Source organism: Echeneis naucrates, chromosome 7 (genome assembly GCF_900963305.1).
Source record: "Echeneis naucrates chromosome 7, fEcheNa1.1, whole genome shotgun sequence".
Lineage (NCBI taxonomy): Eukaryota > Metazoa > Chordata > Actinopteri > Carangiformes > Echeneidae > Echeneis > Echeneis naucrates.
The window spans coordinates 20,882,201-20,907,065 of NC_042517.1; the positions used below are offsets into that span (position 1 = coordinate 20,882,201).

Consider the following 24,865-nt stretch of genomic DNA (forward strand, 5'->3'; position numbering starts at 1 on the left):
CCCCAAAGAAATTCCTGAACATACAAACTGCTTCCAATATTAATCATTTAATGGAGGGGTTATGGTTGTAGCTTCAAACGTGCCGTGTGTGCTAGAAAAGAGGTGTGGGCTTCACTTTAAAAGTTTGTAATGGTCTAATCACTCTGAACATTGCATCTTTAAAACCATTTGAAGTCAAGGTGTTTTATACATCAGAATAGCCGATGACCAGACTGATCGAAACCCCTCCAGAGTACATTAAATATTCTGTTGTTGAGAAATATTCTTTACTGCGGAGTTGAAATTCAATCAAAAGGATTGAAAACACACTAAAATGCAGAAATTACTTTTAGTGATGAACATATTTATACAAAGACTGAGAGAACTGTTAATTACAAATAATGATTTGTTTTGATATTGTTGCAAAATGTACAACTTAAAAATGAAAACAAACAACTGCCTGCTGCTTGAAAAATATATGACAAACAGAAATGATCTTTAGGATATGATCATTCCTGAATACAGTAGGCAAATCCAGAAAATGTCATAAAATGCAGTGAAGCAAATAACTAACAACAGGCAAGGTATAAAAGTTCATTTCAGGCAAGTAGCCCTTCCATCAATTTATCCCCCAAGCATTTGATAGAGATGACTTAGAATTCAGTCATCTTCTTGTGTGTGTCTGCCTTCTTGTGCTGTCTCTGGATGGACAGTTCCTGGGCTTTATGCTGAGCCAGTAGCCGGCGGGCCTCCAACAGCTTCTCTTCCAGCTGCTTCACTGTGGATGTGCCCCTTTGCACACAAACAAACAAACAAACAAACACACACACACACACACACACACGCACACACAAACACACACACACACAAACACACCAGAGATTAGTATGTCGGGAAAGTTGAGGTGACAAGTTGGTTTCAGCTGTATTTGCCAGAGAATGTTGGCCACAGAAACAAGTGTCAAATATCCGCTCTTTAAACCTTATTTGCAATTTCACACAACTCCCACGGGTGAATTCAAATTCAAACAATTTTGCTTGACAGGAATATCGCAATACTCATATTTCACAATATATTAGTACTGTGTAGAAAAGTGAAGTTATCATATGCTATTAATGCTAAGATATCATCAGAGGAGAGGAGCTGCTGTGCATCTGTGGAAAGAGGAGAAAGGAGCTGATGTTCTACTGCAATTATTATAATGCCATTTCAGTTGATTTTGGGAAGTTGGATTAGACATACAGAAATATACAATAAAAATATAGCTGTAAGCAGCAATTACGTGATCCAAGCCCATGTAAGTGAATTATTTAAGGATCTTTATTTTATGCACAAAACATCAGTGATGAATATTATCACAGGATAGTGCATAGAAAAAGTTAATGAAAATATTGGGTTGCAGTTAAACACTGTGACTATCATTTACTGTTGTCGATTACAACACTATCAAATTTTGCATCAATGGAATTATGATTAATAGTTTTTGGATTTTTTTTTTTTTCCCCAAAAAATGTAATATTAAATGTCTCATTATATCACCATTGCAACTTGATTGAACGATTGATGCAACGGTCAACGATGCATGATATTGGCTCATCTGCATATTAATGAGTAAAGGAAGCAAACTGATTGGCTTGTGGTGGCCATGTTTTTTGATATGCCATCTTCTGCTGCGCAATGCAGGTTGGGCTTTGGCACAAATTATCTGTTTCGAATTTCATGCCAATCAGCCCAATCGTTCTGAAGATGATGTTTTTGCATCATTATGCAAATATTAGCTCAAAATCCAATATGGCAGACTTCAAATCAAATCAGAATTATTTGCTTATTATGATGCTGCATGAAGTTCTTGAAATGATGCGGGACTTGAATGGCCCAAGACGCAAATTTGTTCTTTGTAATGAGAGGAACCTGTATACCAAGTTTAGTGACTTTTTGTCAAAGGGGCCAAGGGGCACCTTTTGAAAATGGCTACCAGGTCATCTGACCGATGGACACCATCTTGTACACAATTCTTCAGGACATGACCCTATACAATCCAACAAAATTTGCTCGCTTTTCGGTGTACGGTCTGAGTTTTATGAGCAGAAGAAGAAAAGCTGCAAAACAATAATAATAATAATAATAATCATCCAAGCAGAAATGAAAGGGTTACAGATTCGCTCTGACCCCTAAATGTACTGAGCTTGGTACTCACCTGCCTGTTTGTCTGCTGAGTGACTCAGTCAGTTTCTGGATCTCCCTCTCTGTCTGGGACACTCGCTGGGCAGCCTGGAACAGCTTCACATTAAGACTCCTCTTTGTGCTGCCCCCTCCCCTGTAAGCCTCCACTCCAGTCACTGCTGAAGGTGCAGCAGTACCCCCCTCAGCCAGGCTGGTACTATTGCCTCCCAGCTTGTGGTTGAGAAAGTCAAAGAGAGTGTGGCGCCCTCCCGTGGCACCCCGAGGAGATCTGCATTTCTTTGGGCGACCTGCCAGTGTGCCATCACTTGCAGCCTTGCTCTTGGTGCGTCTCTGTGTGAACTCAGCACACTGGTCCAGGGACCTACCCTTGGGTAGGACCACTGCCATGACTGGCTCCACTCGACCCTCCTGCATCTTTCCTAAGCCTGAGAAGACAAAAGAATTGGGGTGAAGAAGAGCAGCACAGTTTCACAGTTTCAAGACTGTATTTTTTAATACGCTGTTGAATGAAAATGATGTTGATCAAAACATAAAATGCATCTAATGTGGTGTGTATGCACTTGCACTTACCTTTCCCATATTCATAGCCCATTTTAAGCATAAGCTTTGAGCCAATGCCTCTGGTATGCGCCTCCCAGCCACCAAAGTTTGTTGTATCTAACATAACTGTGGATTCTATAACACTGGTCATAACTGTTGAATGACAAATTAAGTTAGAATCAAATATGGTACGTTACACTGAAAGGCAGAATAAGACAAAAACAAACAAACAAAAACAAAAAAAGTAAAACTTTTTTACTTGCATGTAACGTGCAATACAAGGCCATTAAAAAGAGGAAAAATACAGGTAAAATTGTATCTGGTAAGAGCAATATATATTCATACACACCTTTTGCATATGCTATATTATCTCCATCTTCAGTGTCATCCAGGTCAGAGTCAGAGGAGAGAGGGTCATCCTCTCTCAAAGGCGGGATAACACAGTCAGCCTCAACCACAGCATCTTTCATTAGCAGTGAGTCAAATTTCACAGTGTAGAATCCACTGTCTATTTCTACTTTTGGGAAAACATATGAGTCAGAAGAATTATACAAACCACTTTGAACTAGACAACTTGCTGATCATTTTCAGGAAAAGTATCTGGCATGTTTGAGTTAGGGATGTTACAACTAAAATGAGAGACTGGCCCTTTTAATAGCATACCTTGGATTTTTGCTGGGTACCAGATACCATCCTTGTGTAGAGCCAAGCAGGAGGAACCTTCTTCAAGTTTACTGAGGTCACACTCCGCAAACTCTCTGAGCTCTGACACGTATACCACTTCACCGTGAGAAAATCTTAAGAAAAGGGAATACCTTTATACCGATATCTTAGAAAATATTCAATGCAAAAAGAATTGAACAAAACGTTGAAAGTCGACTATTCAGCAGAAGTTCCAAAATAACAAAAATTTAAAAAAAAAACAAAAAACCCATCAAACATCAAAATTCTAACATAAAGTGAAAATATATCTAACACATAAAATATTTATACTTTATGTCTATAATTGTTATTATTTATATATGTATTTGATGTCTTAGCTGAGATAAAAAACAAAACAAACAAAAAAAAAACAAACCCGACATCATGTGGCCAGTGGGTGACACGATGGTACTTTACCTGCAATTATCCAGGAAGCGACATTTATTCTCTAGATAAAATGGACAAGGTTTCATAGACTTCTGGGTGGGGTAGACGTAGAGCACTCTAACTTGTGCTTCATCTCCATTGGGCGGTTCTGCACCAACCACCATGGCATTGTGATACTCAAGTGTTCCCCAAGTTGTACGGTATGGTGCTCGGACTCTGGTACCACTGAGTGCATCTTCCTCTTCTTCCTCTTCAACCTCCTCTACTTTACTGTCCCCCTCTTTGGCCCAGTCCCTTGTATCAGAGCTGCTACCTGAACACTCTCCCAATTCAGAGTAAAATGCAGTAAAGTCAGCGTCCAAACCATTTGTTGCCGCAGTCTGCAGCCCATTGGTCTCCTCCAGGCTGGAGAGAAGCCGACTCTTTTTGACAGACATCAGACTGGACTCAGTGAGTTCTATCAGCTGACAAAGATCTTCTTTTAGTTTGAGTAGGTCTGACTGCTGGGAGGGATCCAGAACAGCTGATAGAGCTGCCTCCACCTGCTGTAACTGGGCGCCGTAGGTGCCAATCGCTGCCTCAAGGGATTCTTCATCCATACTGACACTTTGTTATGATCAGGTAAAACGGGAACGGTGACCATCAATCCCCAAGATATATGAGGAAAAATAAGGTCAGAGTGGAAAAAAGGAAGCAAAACTCAGCAAAAGAGATTTAGTACATGAACTGAAAAGACTTCAATCATCACAGGATGATCTGCAATGTCCCGTTCAACATCACACATCAAACTACTGATAACAAGTACTTTGTGAAACGTTTTCATTTTATTGTAGAGCTACTTCAGTTACTGGTTGCGTGTGATAGAAAAATTTTCTTCATAAAGGCTCCGCGTCGAGTTCAGCTATATTAACTCAACTATGAATCAGGTAGCTCCAATTCCTGTTAGCTAACCGTTAGCCATCTTTAAGCTAGCCTTTACCCGTGGTACTAACAATATTATCGTTACCTTTTTTTTTTCAGCCGTCAGCCGTCTGACATCATTTGTACTGACAGAGGAGTGAAAGCCATCGGCTTAAAAAATAAATTATACAAACAGCTACACTCTGTCCAGCTTCACCAGTAAAACTAGCGGAAGTGAATCAAACAATGACTTTTGTTGGGAGGTGACGTTTCATTCAAAATAAAAGAGGTATTAAATATTATATTATGAAATTCAATGAATTGTACTCCTAGGGTAAAAATGTATTCAATACCGTTCTTTTGGGAATATAAATTACCGATTTACACACACACACACACACACACACACACATATATATATATATATATATATATATATATATAGGGAAGTACAGTTTGCAAAGGTAATCCAGTAAGTTATTTTATATAAAAAAAAAAAAACAGAAAAAAAAAAAAAAAAAACAACTACAGGCAGAAACAGAATCTCAGTAACTTCCTAATGGTCAAAATATGTTCCTGCGTCAGTGGTCACAATATTTAGCTTTACTTATACTTATTTTACTTTTGATTTTTCACAATGAATGAATGAATGAATTAATACTTATTTTAGATGGTTTCGTTTGGTCGTGGTATGACAGATTATACGTGTTTGTGTGAAGTCCCGTTTGTCAGACACATTTATTAGGCTTCTGTTCTTTTATCTTGAAATTGAACGACCTGTTCTGTCCTGCTTTACGAATTTTACGTCAAAGATGTGCGTCTCCTGCGCAGATCAATGACGTTACATTTCACGACGTTCAGTAACATCAGTAAAGCGCATCTCTGTAAACTTTTCATTTCGAATAATACCCACAGTCTACGTTTTTTCTCCCGCAGCGAGTCACATTACGAGCCGCCGGGTGTTGTCTTTAATTCATGTACGTATTCAGTTGTTTCTTATTTTAGCCGTTTCTTTATTTAAATGTTTCTGTCTTGACCGAGGTTCATTAGACTTGACCAGAGTTAAAAGCAGCATCTCTGTTTTTACTGTGTGTGTCAGTAAAACATGAGAACATGAGAAGTATTGTTAATGGCATGTGAATTCTAGTTTATGAGAGGCATGAATGATTGAATATATGGTTGAGATGGTTACAAAATGGGACAAAATTATATTTAATATTAAAATTAAAAAAAATGGAAAGGTCAATTTAAAAAGCTTCTTCCCTTGTGATCATTTGAGATTGCACCAAATTTAGATCACATTCCATTATATCAATTTTGGTTGCTGTGTATCGCGTTGCGAACTATCCCTTAAAATACGCAATCGTCCCTAATTTGGAAACTAAAAGATTTATTGAACGCACTTTGTTCCGTATTTTAAAAAAATCCATGTTGGCCGATTTTTATGACAATGACAGTCTACGGCTCTGACAGCCGCTGCTAATTCTCTGCCTGTCTGAAATTATTGTTCTTAAACAGCGCTGTGTCACTGTAGTTACAAGAAGAAAATGAATAAATAAATCCCTTATTTTGACCTAAGGAAGTTGGCAACCCTAGCTGTGTACAGTGATCCAATATATATCTAACTATTGTCTTATTCTAATTTCTCTTTCCATGCTCCATGAAGTGGTAACAAGTGTGATGGCCCTCATCATGGGTCAGATCAGTGACCCAAAGGTCGCTTTTGCCTACCTGCGTCCAGCCTGTGTCCTGCTGACCCAAGAGCCCTCTGTAGCTAATGTGGAGGCACTGAGGAACCAGTTGAAGGAAGTCAATGATGCAACACTGCAGCAGCTTCAAGAGTATGCTCTTTTCCCTCTTCGTTTTGTTCTCAAAGTCCCTGGATGCAAGGAGGACAAATTAGTGCAGGCTGTTGTCGAGACCATGAGCCACGTCCTGGAGAACACTTGTGTCCAAAGGTTGGAGACACTCCATGACCTCCTCTCAGAACTTTGCCTCACCCTCTGCTCTCCAACTGATCCTGGGAAACCTGCAGACACATCAGAGGAGCTCAAATTAGCTGTGCTGAGATGCCTAGATGCCCTGCTTCATGCTGCTTATGGTGACATAGTCTTCAGACTCTTTGAACCAATCATGCTGCCAGAACTAGGAGCCGCCATATCACTGCTGCTGGCTTTAGGAGAAAAAGAGAAATCTCGCAATATACAAACAGCAGCACTAAAATGCCTCCTGGCTTTGTCACTGCAATGTGACTGCAATCGAGTGCATGTGGCACAATCGTTAGAGGAACAGCATATTGTAGGCAGCACCTTGGCATCATTCCTACCTGGCATCACTACTGCTGTAGCCAGGATCATTACAGGAGATCTGAGACAAGGCCACACAGTCATAGTCAGCGCCATGAAGGTATGGTAGTGTCAATTTCTCTAGGCCTTTTATTCTTATGTCGTGTATATACTTCACACGTGCATACAGTAATGGTTTACTATTATAGTTCATATTCTGTAATATTAAAGATGAAACTAACAATTATTTTCATTATCAAGGGCTTCAATACAACATTTTAACAAGCTACATTACAGGCCAACTGTACACCTTCTCATTCAAATGAATAGGAAAGTGTGTCCAAACTTTTTGCCTGTACTGTATATTTTAGCTTCGTAAATAATGCCAATACAAATGTCATGCAAATATTTCCCCTCATCATCTCTCCTCACTCAGGTTTGGTCCAGGACTGTTGGCCTTGTCATGGAAGATGCCCAGCTTCGGGCCATTGAGCCCAGGAAGGCTCTCTCACCAGAATTGGGAAGGGTCACAGAGCTAGTGGTCCGTCGGACACCAGACTGGCTAAAGAGAACAGCGGGGAAACTGTCAAAGCTGTTGAAGAAGATCATTTCCTGCAGCTCTGCATCCCAGCACTGGAGAGTTCGGCTGGCAATGGTGGAGTTGGCTGACCATCTGCTGGCCAGGTGTAGTCAGTCACTGGGAGAGTGCATGGGGCTGTTAATGGAGGCGCTTGTGGGAGCAGTCAATGATGAGGAGCCCAGAGTCAGAGAGAGGTTTTGTTTTTGTCTTTTTCACTCATATGACATTGCTTTACAAATGTATCATTATTGTGAGGAAAAAAGTCCAACCCAAATGTAATGGAAGATGTTTATTACAACTCTACGTTTCTCTTTCCCTCTAGGTGTGAGGTTGTTCTTAGAGATGTATCACAAAGTTATCAGAGCTGCATCAGTAGCTCTCACACCTTCACTGACGTGCTTTCAGAGAATCTCCACTCAATGGCCACCTCTCTGCCCAGACTGATGAGGACCTCTGATGACTACAAGAAATTGTTTGTCCTCAATGTGTTTCTCGGTTACTTAAAAGTCCTGGGACCACTCGTCTCTTTGGTTCTAAACTCGTCTGCACATCTGGAGAGGATTTCCAAGGCCTTGATGCAGGTGAAATTTGCAGTTGCATTATCAGAATATTAAGAATTTAGCAGTTGCTGTTCAAGTGTGTCAGTTTAAATTTCAAGTCACCACAGAGAGAGGACTGCATGATATGGAGGAAAAAAAAATCATATTGATTATACAGATGTTGGCCATCTGCGATTTCAGATACATGACCATTTTTGAATTTTATTTCAGTGAACAAGAAAATAAAATAATGATGATGTTATTTTAGTTTATGCTTATAACAAACCAGTATGTTCCCTTACATCTGTAAGGTACTGTGAGGTCTTTTGTTGTGTACAGGATACTGTTGGAAACTTTTATGACTCATCGCCATCCCATGTTCCTGCTGCTCCCTTATCCTCATGAATTACATGCAGCATCATTTCTACAAACTTCATGCAGCATTGTGTTCCTGCCTACACCTGGTTGAATATCTCCTTCTCCTGCTCTCATTTTCTCCCTACACAACCCACCCACATCCCAGACTGTCCTTTGGAGTCTGTGAAGGAGTTGGGCATAGGAGGATGTTTGGGAAGTTTACAACTATCATGGACAACCCAACTCACGCGTGACACCGTTGACAGTTAGCAACTCTTTTCGTGGTACAAACTGCTCCAACCCCCCCTTCAAGAAGGAGCGCTACCACAGCTCGTTCATTCCACCAGCAGTCAGAATGTCCAACAGCCTCATCGACTAATTGACAATCACCATGTTACTCAGTCATTTTACATTCTGTAAATTGTGTAAATATATTTACCTAATTTTATTGTTTAATTTTTTAGCTCCCCTTTTCTATTCTCTGCCTTAATTTTACTGTCTGTCCATCTATGTATTGTTTGTACTGTGAGCTCTTTTAACAAAAGAATTTACCCATTTGAGGGATCAGTAAAGTTATCTTATTGTAGCTTATCTTGTGAACACGAGACCTCTTTAGCACCAAAACGCTTATGGTGGGGGCTGACTTTTGCTGGGCCCTTATGGGCAGAAAACATAAACTATAGTTGAGAGAAGTTATAATTCACCTGAAGTTGCAAATGGGTAAAAACTCAACATCTGGCTCTGTGTTCATTCTGCAGGTGCTGGAGCTGGATGTAATGGATCTTTGCATTGTAGAAGAAAGAAGGCCCAGCTCTTCAAATGAGACAAGTTCAACCTCTCCTGATTCTTTCACACCACACACACAGAGGAAGCATTTTCTCTACTTCAATGATGACAAGATCTTCTCTGTGCTGATGAGGATCTGTTGGACATTAGGTATGAGAGACTCCATATGAGGATGAGGGATAGGCTGCATCAAGGTCAAACTATATTTTTGCATGTGTGAAGTTACTGCAACAGGAATATAAACAAGAAACGAAGCTTTAGTTTTTTCATGTGTGATATAGGTATAGCTGGCTACGGTCTTTTATATGTTTGCAAGTGAAATTTCACAGAATTGCAACAATTAACTTCATCTATTGCCATCTTTAGGTTACTATGGCAACATTTTCCTGCTTACCGATCATTTTGTGGACTTGTACCGCCAGTCTTCAGTGTACAGGAAACAAGCTGCCATGGTGCTTAACGAGATCATCCGGGGTGCTGCTGGCATCGGCGTGGTGCCAGGGAGTCAGGGTTTGGAGGTTCAAGGTTTTGAGCGTTCTGCCACCAAGGAAGATCTTAAAGCAGTAGTGGTGTCTGTCATGGAAGAATACACCAGTCTAAACAACTGGCACTTGATGACTGTCATTAAGGAGATTGATAAAGAAAGACAGGAGCAGCAGGTGAGAATCCATCAAGCCCAGCAGTTTACTTTATTCATGGTATGAATAAAGGAATAGTTTAACATTGGGCATAGCTTAATATAAAGCCTTGTAGCAAAAGCAAAGTCTTTAAGGCACAGAATTTGTCTCTCACCACCCTTGAATTTAATATCTGCTTTGTGATATATGAACAAATATCTAGCTGTAAAACAAGCAGTGGCTGTCATAGAATTTGACATACTGATGTTTCTTCATTTACTCAGACTCACTCAAGTGAATATTTGAGTGAGTCTGAGGACCCTAACCCTAACCCTTTTGTTCAACTCTAGGCTAGCTGTTTTCTCCCACCTCCAGTCTTAATGCTAAACTAACCTAACTGTGATACTGAGTGCTATTGATTTTCTAATCGAACTCCGATCAAGAAAATAATTTTTCTTTGAAAATTTCCCATTTCCAGGCTGTATTGCACAATTTTGTCTGCATTTAAATCACAGCCTTATTAATTCACAGCAAGCAAAATGCTCCATTATGGAAAAATACATCCACACTTTGAACACTAGAGCTGCTCTAGGGTTTTAACTAACTGCTGATAATTTTCCATGCATGATTATTAAGCTGACGGAAAATATTTCACAGCCTCCAACCAAAAACAAAGACAGTGCTGTGTTGGCTTGTAGATGAACATCCATTTCTTCTTTGTCAGCAAAAAATGTGTCTCTGAAGTCTTGCAACCAGATAATCAAATGTTAAGGTCCTCACAAATTGCCCAGTTAGGGCAATGTGGTTTATGTTTTCACGTTGCCACTTTTGTAATACTTTCCAAAAATTTGTGACAGTGAGTTGCTTAATGTTACTGTTAGTTCTCTTGGATAAAAATCTTTTTTAATTTCATGTCAGTCCGGTTAATGCTGCACTTTGTGCTGCTTTTGCAGTACGAATCATTGTTATACAACAAAATAAATTAAAAGCATGTATAAACAACAATATATGTTATCTTTGAAAACATACCAGAGGTTTGAGTGAAAGAAAATATTTAGATAGATAGATAGATAGATAGATAGATACTTTATTTATCCCAGACTGGGAAATTGCAGTGTAACAGCAGCATTACACATAGGGAATAAAATTAAATTAAAAATAAAATTAAATTTAGGGTATAATGTTATACCTATGTTATCCTAGAAAAAAATGGTCAGGCTCTTTCTTCACAATTTGTAAGGAAAACCTGTGTTGTGCATGATACTGAAGCTTCTTTTCTCTCTCTCCAGCTGCTCACCCCTTCCAGTCTCCTCTCCATATCCAACAGTGATAGCAGCAGCGTTAATGCAAACTCCTTCTCGGTGATTCATTCGTCACTTTGCACCCTGTCTCCCTCTTCCACAACTTCCACTCTCCACCAGCTCAACAGCAACATTTGGCAGCTGTGCATCCAGCTTGAGGGCATCTCCTGCTTTTCTCAGGCTCTGAAGAGAGACTTTCGTCCCCTGTTGATGACATCGCTGTACCCCGTGCTAGAGAAAGCTGGGGAGGATACATTACTGGTCAGCCAGTCAGCACTGGGCTCCATGTGGAACATCAGTCAAGCCTGTGGTTACATCTCACTGAAGGAGATGATCAATGATAACTCTGACTATCTGCTTAATGACATCTCCCTCAACCTGCAGAGGCTCAGCCAGCATCCACAGGTAAAGGTGATGCACCATTACAACAGACCCATCAGAAATATAATTTTAATTAGAAGTAAGGAGACAAACAGTTTTTTTGGGAAAATTTAAGTAATAGATGTCAATTCAATAAAATCCTTTCGAGATTTTATCAGCAGTTATGATTGTGCATGAATAATAAGGCAACAGGTAATTTTTTTCAGTTTATCTAGGGATAGTTGATAACAAATTATAAAAAAAATATATATATATATATATATATATATAATTAATTATTAAAAATAATTCAAACTATGAAATGTGAGAGTGAAACATAATTAGCATAATAATAATAATAATAATCATAGGTTTTGAAGTCAAAGGAGGTGTCATTAGATTTGTGGTTGGATATGATCACCCTACCACTTTGTCTTTGTGGCAAGTTCATGTTTGCCAGAGAAAATTTGGGATTAGCGTCAGGGTTAATGAATTAATTAACAAAATTAATAAACAATCAGAATAAATATTATTTTGATAGTTGACTAATCACCTCAGCCACAAAATACTGCAACATTCAACCAGAAACACATTAATTTTTAATTTAGTGAACTAAATCCAGAGTCAAATTCTACATATTTATTCAATTCCTGTCTTGTTGGCCAGACTCCACGGGTGTTGATAGTAATGCTGACACACTGTGACTGCAGCCTGCTACCTCTGGTCGGGGACATCGTCCAGGATGTGCTGATGGCTCTGGATCTCAGCTACGATTACACAGCTGCACTTTTCTGTTCTGTGCTCCATGCGCTGATGAAGGCACTGTGTGAGGTTTCAGAAGTGACACAGTGCCCATTCTTTGCCCCATATTATATAACGATATATATATTTTCTAACTCTGTGTATATTGTGAATGTTTTTGAACGTTGTCAGATCATGAATATTCATGGAGGTTGTTGATTATCAGCAATACAACATCTGTTCTGTCTCACTCCCTCACAAATCAGATTTTGATAACTGTGGTTGCAGAAAAAATAGGACAAAACACAATAACACATAATAATACAAAATATTTTTAGAGGACTTCAGCATTCTGTGATTAACTTGTGTCACATCTAAGAACAATGCTCTTTGAAGAATAATTTTTTAATCAAGACTTCTTTTTTATGGTGATGTCTAAACTATATTTTTTATATGTTGTTCCTGTATTATCTTCAGTGAGGTGGTTTCCCTCCAGTTGTAACAGGACCAGTGAGTCGAGTACAAAGCAAAGTTCCTCTGACCAGGAAGTCCTCAACATCCACCAGTCCCTGCTGGATTATCGTCAACAGAAAGAGCTGGCAGAGGGAATTGGGATAGAAGAGGATGACACAGAAGAGCTTGGTAACATCTGACTTTTTTCCCAGGGAGAAATAAGCCAATATTTCATGATAGAGCATGCTGTATGCCTAATCAAATTGAATCAGATTTATTTGTATAGCACCAAATCATAAAGTTACATCATGGCACTTTAGGTATAGAGCAGGTCTAGACCAAACTCTTTCTAAACCTATTTAAAGAGACCCAACAGATGCCCAGAAGCATAGTTGTTGGTTTGTCAGCGTATGCAAAGGTGAGAGAGAGAGAGAGGGGTGCTCAGTCCTTTCCCTTGCAGTCTAGGCCTATAGCAGCATAGCTAAAGTGTAGATGGACTTGAACTTCTTAACTATAAGCTCTGTCATACAGAAAAGTTTTAGTCCGCCCCCCAGACCAATACTGGAAGTTGGTTCCATGAAAGAGGAGCCTGATAACTGAAAGATCTGCTCCCGATTTACTCTTGGAGACTCTGGCAACCACAAGTAAACCTCCATCTTGAAAGCAAAGTGGCCTACTCGAATAGTAAGGAACTTTGAGCTTTGAGATATGATGGAACTTGGTCATTAAGAGCTTTGTACGTTAACAGAAGGATTTTAAATTGTACTCTGAATTTTACGGGCAGCCAATGATGAGCAGCTAACACAGAGGAGATGTGATCTATTTTCCTAGTTCCTGCTAATATTCGTGCAGCAGCGTTCTGAATCAACTGAAGGTCTTTCAGAGATTTGTTTGGAGATCCAGATAATAATGAGTTTCAGTAGTCCAGCCTAGTAACGAATGCATTGACTAGTTTTACTGCTTCCTCTCTCAAGAGGATGTTTCTGATTTTCCTAATGTTTCTCAAGTGGAAGAAAGCTGCCCTACTGACTTGTTTTATGTGAGGGACAAAGGACATGTTCTGATTAGAAGTTACTCCAAGTTTTCTTACAGTGGAGCTAGAAGCCAAAGTAATGCCATCCAGACTGATTAGATCATTAAATAGGGTTTCTTTGAGGTGCTTAGGGCCGAGTACAATAACTTCAGTTTTGTCAGAATTTAGAAGTAAAAAATTATGGATCATCCAGCCTTTGGTCTTCAAGACTTGTCTGCAGTGTGGTTGGTCCATGTACCAAACCCTGTGGGACTCCATAACTGGCTCCAGTGCATGAGGAGCTATTGTTAACATGAACAAACTGATTTCTGTCTGATAAATAGGATTTGAAGCACATTAGTGCAGTTCCTTTTATACCAATTTCATGTTCCAGTCTCTGTAATAAAATACTATGATCAGTGGTGTTGAATGCAGTACTGAGATCTAAGAGGAGAAGTATGGAGGCTGATCCATTGTCTGAAGCCATTGGAATATCGTTGGAGACTTTAACCAGTGCTGTTTCTGTGCTGTGATGGGCTCAAAATCCTGACTGAAACTCTTCAAGCAAATCGTTCCTATGCTGATGGTCATGTAATTGGTTTGCTACTGCTTTTTCAATGATTTTAGAAATGAATAGAAGGTAAGTATGGATCTGCAATTAGCCAAAACATCTGGCTCAAAATTCATCATTTTCATTTCAATTTCTAGTTTCCGTGATGTCTGCTTTAAGGTACGAATATGAGAATCATACCACAGAGCCAGCCTCTTCTGTTTTATTACTTTCTTTTTGAAAGGGGCAGCATCATATGTTGAGGCAGATGGCTAAACTGCCTGAGTGCGGTTCTGTCTGAGGTTCCAAGTTCTTCAAATAAGTTTTTCTTGCCACTGTTTTCAATTGCTTGCTAATGAAGGGATTTGTTGGGTCACTTAAATTAACTGCTCAATCTGCTTTATATAAAGTTCCTTGATGTAACTCTATTACATCATATCTATATTTGGCACTGGTCAACCAGTTTAACTCTGAGTTGGTTGACCCATTCAATGTTAAACTGACTCTCAACTCCTCTAACTCCCTTTCCCAGACATCCCTTCTCCCACAGAGTGTGAGGATGTTAAAGGTATCAGTGATCCTGATGTGAAGGCAGAGCTTCCTTCCCACCTCAGCATCACTAAAAATGTGGCAGAACGCTGCATTCATCTGCTGTCCAGTCCCAGCCTCAGGCTCCGAATCAAGGTAATGATCTGTGCTGTGTCGTCATTTGAGTGGAACCTGTAGTTCTGAGATACAGAGTGAATTTTTACAATAGATACAGTCGCAAGTCTTGTCTCTATACACTATGACAGTTGTTGCTGCCACATGGCCTAGCACAGCCCTGTGTCATGCTGCTTTAAATTTGTAGATTGTAGGGCATAACCAAACAATTAAACGTGACAAATTAACCTCGATTTCTTTCTCATATTTGACTTTTTGTTAGAACTTGAAGTTGTACTCTCAATAACCTAAAACTGACCCGTATATTGTTGTTGTTGTGCTCTATGTATTTGTCCTCAGGTGTTGGATGTGATGGAGCTTTGTGTGTGTGTGCTGAGTGAGGAGGAAAATGAACTGCTGCCTATGGTCCACCGCTTTTGGCCTACCCTCCTACAGAGACTGACAACTGATGACCCAGTCGCAGTCCTCAGAGCCTTCAGGGTACAGGAACAATTCCGATCTCTCATTTCATGTGGATTTGGAGCATTTCATAACAGATGTAGCTTGATTATGTGAAAAAGAACAGTTTATAGTTGTTGAAAGCCACTTTAATTTCATGTGTTGTGTTGTAAAGATCAGGGGCGCCATTTATAAATGTGTTTGCCCAAAACGGGACCTCAAACTTGCTTATGTCACTTCTACTCAAAGCTTGTGATCTATAGAAAACAGACTTGACAGGGAAATGTGTGCACCTCTACGCTGACTGAATGTTCACACACTTCAGTCTAAAGAATATAGTTTGTGGTGGGGGTTAGCACGAACTGTACTAATTTCTTTATGCCTGGTTTGTTATGAAAAGCATCAAGTAGAGCTGACAAACTCAGAACAGGAACGTATATAGTATAACAATTGTTAATTGTGATTTGTTTTCTACACTTAGGATTAAATTGGCATTTGATTGTGTCCTCACAGTATCACAGGAAAATATTATGTGATTTACAAGTTAGGCAGATGCTTTATTCCATGCAGCCACGTTGTCCTTTCCTCCTCCTGCACTCTGGTAGTGGACAATGTGAGGGAGAGAAGAGATTTTGATTTCGAACTTTCTGTTAGATTCTAGGGAATTGTTTCCAAAACAATTACTTAGTGCAATGCAAAAATAACACAGTTGCATTAAATCATTGTCATGATGACATGGCTCCAATGATAAAAAAAATAATAATAATAAAAACATAATCGTTCTTTCCACTCTTCATTTCTTCAATCTGACTTCAGTTCACCACCGCACCTCCTGTGTCACCAATTCTCCTTTTCCTCCAAACTGTGCGTACACATGGGTTAGAGTTTGCTTAGTGAGGTCAAGTATGTTTTTTATAGATCACAACCTTTCCATAGTGTACGTCACGTACACAAGTTTTAGGTCCTGTTTTGTGCATACACTATGTTAAAAATGAGACCCCAGGTCATTAGTGTATGTGAAGCAACTCAATATTACATTTTATAACAAAAGATCTTCAGGCAAACAATATTTAAATCACACACATTGAATCACTCAAAGGTGACAATTACTCTGGTTAATATAAATAGCTATGACGCACTCTGACTGTGAGGTTAAGGAAAACATTTTTCACTAACAGGACAGATAAATCAGTCAGTATTATCCTTCAAGACTTAACTTTTCAATCTATTTAAATCTCAGAGGATGAATGGCCACCTTCCTTGTTCCATGATGGATGAATACCGCACTTCTTAAGGATCCTCTTTGAGAGTTTTGAAGTTAATTGATTCTATGTGTGTGCAAATTATTCTGATGGTATTTGGACAAATTATATATTGTTTCTTTTTCTGCCATTTGTCACCTGTCATTTAGTCACTGATCCCACTTCTGTAAATGCTATATTGATACTCAATGGATGAAAGTTTTTGATGCACCCATTGTCATTTTATTCCCTTTTAACCCTAACCTGTGTAGGTGCTGTGTACGCTGGTTGGCACGTGTGGTGACTTCCTGAGGAGAAGGGTTTCTAAAGATGTCCTCCCCAAGCTGAGCTCCTTGCTAAGGCGACAGGCTAAGATCAGTGCAAAGGCCGGACCCATCTATTCCCACACTGTGGCCTACAAGCTGCAACTGGCTGTATTGCAGGGGCTGGGCTCACTGTGCCAGAGGTTGGACCTGGGTAAGAGAATAAAAGAAGAGATACAGATAGACACACAGATTCCCCAGGTTTTAACACACAATATCATCCTATCTAATCCATGATATAATAACCATCATGATACTGGACCCAGACCACTGATTTGGTAGTATTTCCATCAGAGGTTAACAGATATTAGATTGGTACAAATGTAAGCGTGTATACCGATAGCTCTTGAATAATTAGAGTAAAAATATGCTCAGACTTTTTAAGAAGAGACAAACCACACATTAAGCTATCATTATCGATAAAAACACAGAAAAAAATACAATGTTACAAGTTTTAAATTAGATATTCAGCCTGTAATCTCTTCTGTGTTCATCAGGAGTTGTTTGCTTTGGGGGCAGCATGGCAGCACAGTGGTTAGTGCTGTTGCCCCATAAGAAGGTTGCAGGTCTGGTTCCCATCCTGGGGCCTTTCTGTGCAGTTTGCATGTTCTCCCTGTGTCTGCATGGGTTTCCTCCCACTGTTTGAAGACATGCATGTTTAGGTTAACTGGTGACTCTAAATTGTCCATAGGTCTGAGTGTGAGTGTGAGTCTGAGTGGTGGTTTGTCTCTTTTGGTCTCTGTATGATGGCTCTGTGATGGGCTGGCGACCTGTCCAGGGTGTGCCTCGCCCTTGCCCAGTGTGAGCTGGGATTGGCTCCAGCATCCTGCAACCCGGAAACAGGTAAGCACTTGAAGATGAATGATTGAATGAATGAATGTTTACTTTGGGAAATACTACTTATTTTATCTCTGATAGGAAAATGAGAGAATCTTAATTTTGTGTTTGTGTATTAAGTATAAAGCTGGAGTCAACCTATATATGATCAACTTAGCTGAACAAACAGACTTGATCAGATGTAAACCATCAGTCCATGTACACCTATAAAGCATTTTTTCCACTCTGTATTAATGTATATATTTACTTAAATCATATCATATGTTTCATTTGTGCCTTAGCCTCAGTCCACAATTGTAAAAATTAATCAGAGCCAGCATCCAGCCTATCCATCCTAGTGTGGATACTTGATGTTGACTTAATGTGGTGCCTGGCCCCCTTACCTTAACCTTAACCTAAACCACTTAGCTTCATTCTCACCCCAACCCTTAAACTGAATTTGGCATTCACACCGTCCTTGTATGCCCCAGAGATTAGGTCCCCACAAAGCTCCTCCAACCCAAAAATATAGCAAAACAAACATACACACACAGAAATATGCTTTAAATGCAATCCAACATGATTGAGACTTTCAAATTTCCATTAGTGGACAGAAAACACTGATGTTTCCTCACCACCAGATGTCACCTTTGTATAATATTGTAAACCGAGGGGGTTCTCAGCCTGAGTTAGTGTTTGTGCTAACGAAGACTTTAACACATGATTCTGTGTTGAATTGGGACAATTCAGTACATGACTAGAAAAACACAATCACATAGAAGTTTTCTTACAGGCAGTTTTCTTACAGTTAGAACCAAGTCCACACGCATTTTCTCTAATTATGTAAAATAACTTAATACCTGACTACTAAAAAGGCATTCTAGTCTGCAGTGTTTGATTTCAAAATTAGCTGAATCAAATATTTGCTGTAAAAGACTTGTCTCCTTTGGGAACAATTAAAAATTAAAGCTTTAAAATATGTGCAGAAATGAGTCAAGATGCTACAGGAAAATGTTATTTTCAGAGTTGTGCATTTTGTGTTCAACATCATCTCTAAAAATTTTCATCCATAGGGCCTGGGGGCAAGGTTTGTTGGAAGTGATGTAACTATGAGTTGCTTGTCTAATTTCCGTCACTCATTTTGTTCATAAAGTAGTGGCATCCCTTTCACAGCCATGGTTTCTTTAGGTTGCTCTTATCCTTGAATGTTACTCAAGGGGAAATGCAGCATTTACAGAGGAACCGAGAGCATTGTAATACAGTGAGGGACCACATTCTCATTCTGTTTTGTTCATTCTACTTATTTTTCACGAGTGCTTTTCCAACTATGCCCTGAAAATGGCATGCTCATCACTTACAGTTGGAAGTACAGTCAAAGATGAAACGATCCGTGAAAATAGTTTTTTCATTAAGTAGTAATTGTAATGGCTTTGAGCCGCAAAGGACATTGTGTATGTAAGAGTTTGGTGTAGGGATTGTAGTGAATACAGTATTCAGTTCTTTTTACTTTTATGAAATTAAAATGTGATTCAGATTTTCTTTTCTGGCCTGTTAACTAACCCCCAAAACAGATTAGAGGCTAGTGAGATGCTAGTGGAACATGATATTGGGCCAAGGCTCGCTGGTTAACCTTGCTAACTTCATACATTTTATTGTGTGCCTCTCTTCCTCTGGATCATTCTTACACAGTTGAATGATAAAGGAAAATATCAGTGTTTTCGCAATGGGGAAACCTCCTGTCTGAAAAACACATTAAATATCACACAGCTGTGGGCATGTTCTTTACAAAAGGGCACTCTTCTAGTAAACCCGAGGGCATTCAACTTTATAACTCTTAACTTTCCATCAGGAGAAGTAACTAACCTGGGTTGATCCCTCCAGGACTCCACAGAATAGTATCCCATCAGCTAAGCTACACAGCTTGTTGTTATTGATATATTCCCTGCCTGTCTTAATTCATTTTTTATTCTCAGATGCTCAACCCTTCTTGCTCAACCTATCTATTTTTTATCCCAAGGTTTTCACAAAAATACCCAGCAGGAACCACAGTTTTAGCAACAGGAATGTGATGATGAAAATAAATATTAATTTTGATATACCATAGTTGGTCCCAGTGTTAATATTAAGGCAGTATTTCAAACAAAATCAGAAAACAAGCTGGACTAATTTAAAAAATTTAATTTCAATATGCTTTATTAATGAGTCTGCGTTTAATATAGCTCACATTAGTGTAATCAATGTCACATATAGTTAATGTTATACCAGAGGCTGTTTTTTTTTTTCTTTTTTGGGGGGGGGGTTTTTTCAGCATTGCTTTACTGACAGTGAATGATCCAGTTCAATGGTACCAGTTTACTATGTACCAGGCATAAGTGTAGCATGTACAGTAGCAGTTAACCAGTGTACTGGTGTAACATGTACCACTCTACCTAAATCAGAACACCATTGAATGGGTGAATTAAATCACATTAGAACAAAAGGCCATAATTATTGGAAATGTACAGTAGTGCAGCATTTTGTCTAATGATGACGCAGGTGTTCTTTTTCAGGGGCATATCACCAAATCACATTTATTTACTGAAGTGCTTCAGTGCTGAAAAACAGTACTGAAAATAAAAATTCACTCTGGCTTACTGTTTCTTAAGATAGACCACAGATAATAATGACCATTTACAGCTCAGTCACATGTTTGTGTCTCAAGGGTCTTTGCAGTTACCTGACCTATCACAGAGACATCAGCAAATTTACAATTTTTTTTGGTTTGTCTTTATTTTCCCCTATATCCCGTCCTTGACTCTTTGAAGAGTGTTTGGATGCTCTTCTTCGGTCAGTTCCTCATTGTACTTGAGCTATGTGGTGATGTTTGGTCTTGCTGGCAGAGTCCACAGGATGCAAGAGCACTGCAACTACTGTTTTTAAGTTTTTAAATATACTGGTTAAAAAACTGGTCTACAAATGGTTGTTTAAAGTTATGGCTGCAGTGTGTTTTGGATGTTAATGGACTAGTATATGTTTTCTGGTTGGTTGGTGATGAGTAGGCTGCACTCTAGTGTTGGTGTCAGTAAACATGGTGGAGGACCATTAGCTACAGTATGATGATGCCACAGTGATAATTGGTTCTGCAGTCCCACCACATTGCTTTAGTCTGACTTATCCCAACAGCTTTTTCATATTAAGCCATTAATTTCTGGTCATCTCCACATAGCCCACAGGTTGAAATTCCCTGATTACAATGACCTCTATACTTTTCCTTGAGCCCCAAGGTGAGGTTGACTTTTACTGAAATGGCTTGACATTTGGTACATGTTCCCTTTAGGATGAGGCCACGTTAGATCCCTTAGCATACTGGCTGCAACTGGATATGACTGACTAGTGGTTTTTCCTATTGGGCTTTTTTGTTTATAGCTAAGAATATTTCCAGTTAGTTTGTTTATTTGTGAAACAAACTTTGTGGGTCTGGTCTCAGTTCCATATATGCACACATTTTGTAAAAGATTGTTATGATCTGAACAGAATTCCTGTCTAGTATACCAGCACATTCTAACCTGTAATGTAAATGTTTTACCAAAATGAAAGAGAGATCCAACATTTGTGAGAGTCTAGCTTTGTGTGGACAAGCAGCTCTCATGTTGTTTGAATACTGGATTTTAAAAAGGACTACTTCTCTATCTGTGTTTTCCCATTAAAATGTATTCATCATACCAGGATTCTTATGTAAGATTTCACTGAAGGGTTAGTTTTTAGTTTTGTTTCAAGATTTAAAAAAGCAAAAACTGCTGGCTACTCCATGGCCACTCCCATGCCAATCTTGTTCTGGAACCACGATGCTGCTCCCTTACTGGTGTGTTTAGGGCCGTTGTCTTGTTGAAACACCCATTCCAAGGGTGTTTCCTCTTTGGAATAAGGCAACATTACTTCTTTCAGTATTTTGATGTGTTTAAACTGATCCATGGTCCCTGGTACGTGATAAGTAAGAACAACACCCTTGTATGAGAAAGATCCCCATAATCCCCATTTGTTTCTCAGGTGAATCTGATCTGGATTCTGTATGTGAAGCCTGCCTGCCTTACCTGAGCTGCAGACAACCTATCCACCTGCAAGAGGCCTGCCTCAGGTAACCCCTTACCAGGAGCCATCACAATGCAAGTTCGGAACCCAATTTTAAAGTACTTTGTATTCACCATATATCAGAAGTTAAACATTTCCAGCATTTTCATGGCTGTATAGTTGGGATTTTTTATGACCATTTAGCAAATAGACATGCCAGAGTATAATCAAAGACTAAATGCTTGAAAGGAATGGAATGATTTTACTTTGTTAGTAAACAATAATAATTTATAAATAATTCATAATAAACCCTAAACTGTTTCATTTGTCTTTAACTTCACTTGGATCAGACTGATAAAAGAGCGCATGTCTTTTCATGTTTTTAAACCCTTTTTTCTTATACGGTTTCTTTCCTCATATCTCCAGTCACTTCTCATTGCCAAGTGACTTGTGCATTTTCATCTAGTGTCTGTTTTTTAATATCATTCAGTTGCTCCTAGATTTTCTTTTGGTAAATTGGAAGATTAAGGTTATTTGACATATTTCCACCAAATTTCAAATATGTAAATAACTAGGCTGGAGGTATTTCACAGTAGTATTATTACTTTCATGTTATTGCTGCATATTTTAACTAGTCTTATTATTATTACTCAAAGGCATATAAGCTGTCTTTATCAAGACCTTATTTTACCTCCTTGGTGATGGCAATAAAAACAGCATGGAGGTGGCAGTGTTGAGTTACTTTGCTTGTAGTTAAACCAGCTTGGTTTTTCACATAGTATTGTAGTATAGATAGTATTGTTTTTGTTTTTCTTCCAACCCTCAGATATTATGTATTTTAGCCACAACCTAATGCTTTTTCCATGCATCTTCCACTTCTCCACAAAGCGTCTTCCGACACCTGATCCAGGTGGACCTGGATGCCCTCTGGTTCACTCTGAATGAACTGCACTGCCCATTGTCCTACATCCCGCCTCACCCTGACCTCACACCTGTGCACCTGAGTGGGATGGCCAGACCCAGAGACGAATACTCGGACAACGTGCTGAAACTTCTGAGAGAGGAGTTTGGCTCAGTTGACAACCACTAAGTCAGCCAATGTGTTGCTGAATGCTTTCATTGAAGAATGGCGCATTGAACCACAATTCCAACAGATCAGTTCAGGCAGTGGAAATCAGTTGCCATCAGATTCAGTTGTGATAACCTTTGCTTTGTATTCCACTTTTATAAACAGCAGGGTACAGAAGGAAAACATCAGTGAAGCTTCTTTGCTGCACTCTGAAAGGTCTGCTGCATTTGGAGACATGAACTAACAGGGCTGATGTTTTTCTTTCATGTACTGTAAATGCAGCAGTTTGCCCTGATGCTGGTCTGAACTTTTCAGTTTTAACAATTTACTTGCTACTAGTGTTCATTTAGTTACTGAAAGTACTGTTTTCACATTCTCACAGAAACTCAGGTATTATGTCAGCACTGGTACCCAGTGCTGACATAATATCCCAGAGGGTGTTGTTTCCATGTTTTCTTCCAAAAATGGGAAGATCAACAAGATTAGTTGTCGAGTTTAACATATTTGAAGCACAGCTGGGTTTAATATTTTACTCCCAAGAATTTTATTTAAATATCAAACAAAATATAGAGAACCAAGGAGCAAATTGAATCAGTTGACAGTGTCTGATGGATCTTATTCCTCCACTCCATTGAGCTCTTCTGTTGAGCTGTTATTATGAAATGCACGGGTTGCACAGGTTGACATGTTTCCTGAGTGAGTTGATCACGTATCTGCAGTGAACATCAACATAAATACTCGCAAATAAACAGTGAGGGTTTAAATCACAGGTGACTGTTCCTGCTGCAGCTCACATATTGCTCATGTTTTCTGCATGAAATACTCACTGGGTTGAGTTATTTCCTCTTGGAGGAAATAACTTAAATAAGTAAAGTTAAGATGAGCCAAAGATGCTAAGATGGGTTAGAGATGAGCAATAGGGCATATGTCCTTCCACCAGAAAAAAGGACCCAAATGGTATTGTTCTCTTTGTTACAGGAAGAAAAACCCCCAAAACAAAACGGGATGATACAGCACCAATAGAAAATGTATCCATTTAATTGTTCATGATCATTTAACTGAACTCTAAATTAAATATTATTAATATTCGAAGATAGTTCATTTTAGATTTTCATGAGCTGAATCATCAAAATTAAATAACAACGGGGTAAAATATCACACAGTACAATCTGAAATATATAAAGTCTCTCAGTTTAAATAAAACTTTCCACAATATTTTAATTTGCACCTGAATATTTGTGACCAAGTTCTAGCGCTGTTATGTATCATTTTTTGGTCATATAATTTGGAAAGAATTGAGTGAGACACAGAGTAGAGTTAGAAATGAATGAATCATTGCTGGTTTTGGTCTTTGGTTGGGCTGGTTTGGTCTACTGGAGTTTACTCAAGTAGAATAAAACCAGACTCCCCCTTTAGGACTTCCCTGACAGGTGAACACCATTACCAATCTTTGGGCTAGACTGTTGTCCATGTCACATGACCTGCCAGTAGAAGATGGACAAAACTGGAAAGAAAGAAAGGTAATGACACAGCAACAGACCAATCAATCATTGCACATGTTGTCATAATGAGGCCCATGGATTTCAGGACATGCAAATGATCCATATACATGCTTATACATGCTCCATAATGCATGTATAAGCCTTTCAGTGTGAACAAACAATATACCCATTGTGTATTTAGCTGGTCTGGTCTAACTGTAACGAGCACAACACTGTGCTTCTTTATCTCGTCCTGTGCTGTTGCTATTTATCCCGCTGCCAGTGGTGCCAATAGCACCATTAGTCATCAGCAGCAATGGGCGGCGGACTGGGCTTTGGCAGCACCTATTACAGACAGGCAACTGCCTTCTTAATGCACACAGACAGAACACATGGCAGATGCCAAAACCCAACCACAACTGGCATACACCCGGGTGAACACCACAATAAGGCTCCAAATGAAATCTGAGTTTGTTGTGACTTGCATATTCATGGCCAAATCAAGAAAACGTTG

The 24,865-nt window shown here is 39.2% G+C and overlaps 2 protein-coding genes across 5 annotated transcripts; one reads left to right on the plus strand and one right to left on the minus strand.

Annotated features, from left to right (window-relative positions):
- Positions 1-322: 322 nt before the first annotated feature.
- Positions 323-4,937, minus strand: zgpat (zinc finger, CCCH-type with G patch domain). 4 transcript variants are annotated; one of them, XM_029506618.1, is made up of 7 exons: positions 4,799-4,937; positions 3,823-4,398; positions 3,367-3,500; positions 3,053-3,220; positions 2,734-2,856; positions 2,177-2,588; positions 323-771 (listed from the first exon to the last, which is right to left on the minus strand). In XM_029506618.1, exons 2-7 carry the CDS (start codon positions 4,389-4,391, stop codon positions 633-635), a joined length of 1,545 nt encoding a protein of 514 aa, XP_029362478.1. In that variant the 5' UTR covers positions 4,392-4,398; positions 4,799-4,937; the 3' UTR covers positions 323-632. The 4 variants fall into 4 exon arrangements, with proteins under 4 accessions (XP_029362478.1, XP_029362480.1, XP_029362479.1 ...); XM_029506620.1 differs by having other exon boundaries at positions 3,823-4,402; positions 4,802-4,926; XM_029506621.1 differs by having other exon boundaries at positions 633-771; positions 3,053-3,217.
- A 607-nt stretch (positions 4,938-5,544) lies between these two features.
- Positions 5,545-24,858, plus strand: tti1 (TELO2 interacting protein 1). Its single transcript, XM_029507213.1, has 14 exons — positions 5,545-5,669; positions 6,359-7,098; positions 7,414-7,751; positions 7,880-8,138; positions 9,212-9,389; positions 9,606-9,898; positions 11,146-11,562; positions 12,184-12,343; positions 12,736-12,900; positions 14,806-14,957; positions 15,276-15,416; positions 16,888-17,092; positions 21,781-21,868; positions 22,690-24,858. Exons 2-14 carry the CDS (start codon positions 6,373-6,375, stop codon positions 22,889-22,891), a joined length of 3,324 nt encoding a protein of 1,107 aa, XP_029363073.1. The 5' UTR covers positions 5,545-5,669; positions 6,359-6,372; the 3' UTR covers positions 22,892-24,858.
- The last annotated feature ends 7 nt before the right edge of the window (positions 24,859-24,865 follow it).

Excerpts from the sequence above, each read along its gene's own strand:
- zgpat (XM_029506618.1), bottom strand. The coding sequence starts at position 4,391 with ATGGATGAAGAATCCCTTGAGGCAGCGATTGGCACCTACGGCGCCCAG. Across the intron at positions 3,221-3,366 it reads GTACCCAGCAAAAATCCAAG|TAGAAATAGACAGTGGATTC; the intron begins GTATGCTATTAA and ends TTTTCCCAAAAG. Across the intron at positions 2,857-3,052 it reads TAATATAGCATATGCAAAAG|TTATGACCAGTGTTATAGAA; the intron begins GTGTGTATGAAT and ends GTCATTCAACAG.
- tti1 (XM_029507213.1), top strand. The coding sequence starts at position 6,373 with ATGGCCCTCATCATGGGTCAGATCAGTGACCCAAAGGTCGCTTTTGCC. Across the intron at positions 8,139-9,211 it reads TTTCCAAGGCCTTGATGCAG|GTGCTGGAGCTGGATGTAAT; the intron begins GTGAAATTTGCA and ends TTCATTCTGCAG. Across the intron at positions 11,563-12,183 it reads GGCTCAGCCAGCATCCACAG|ACTCCACGGGTGTTGATAGT; the intron begins GTAAAGGTGATG and ends CTTGTTGGCCAG.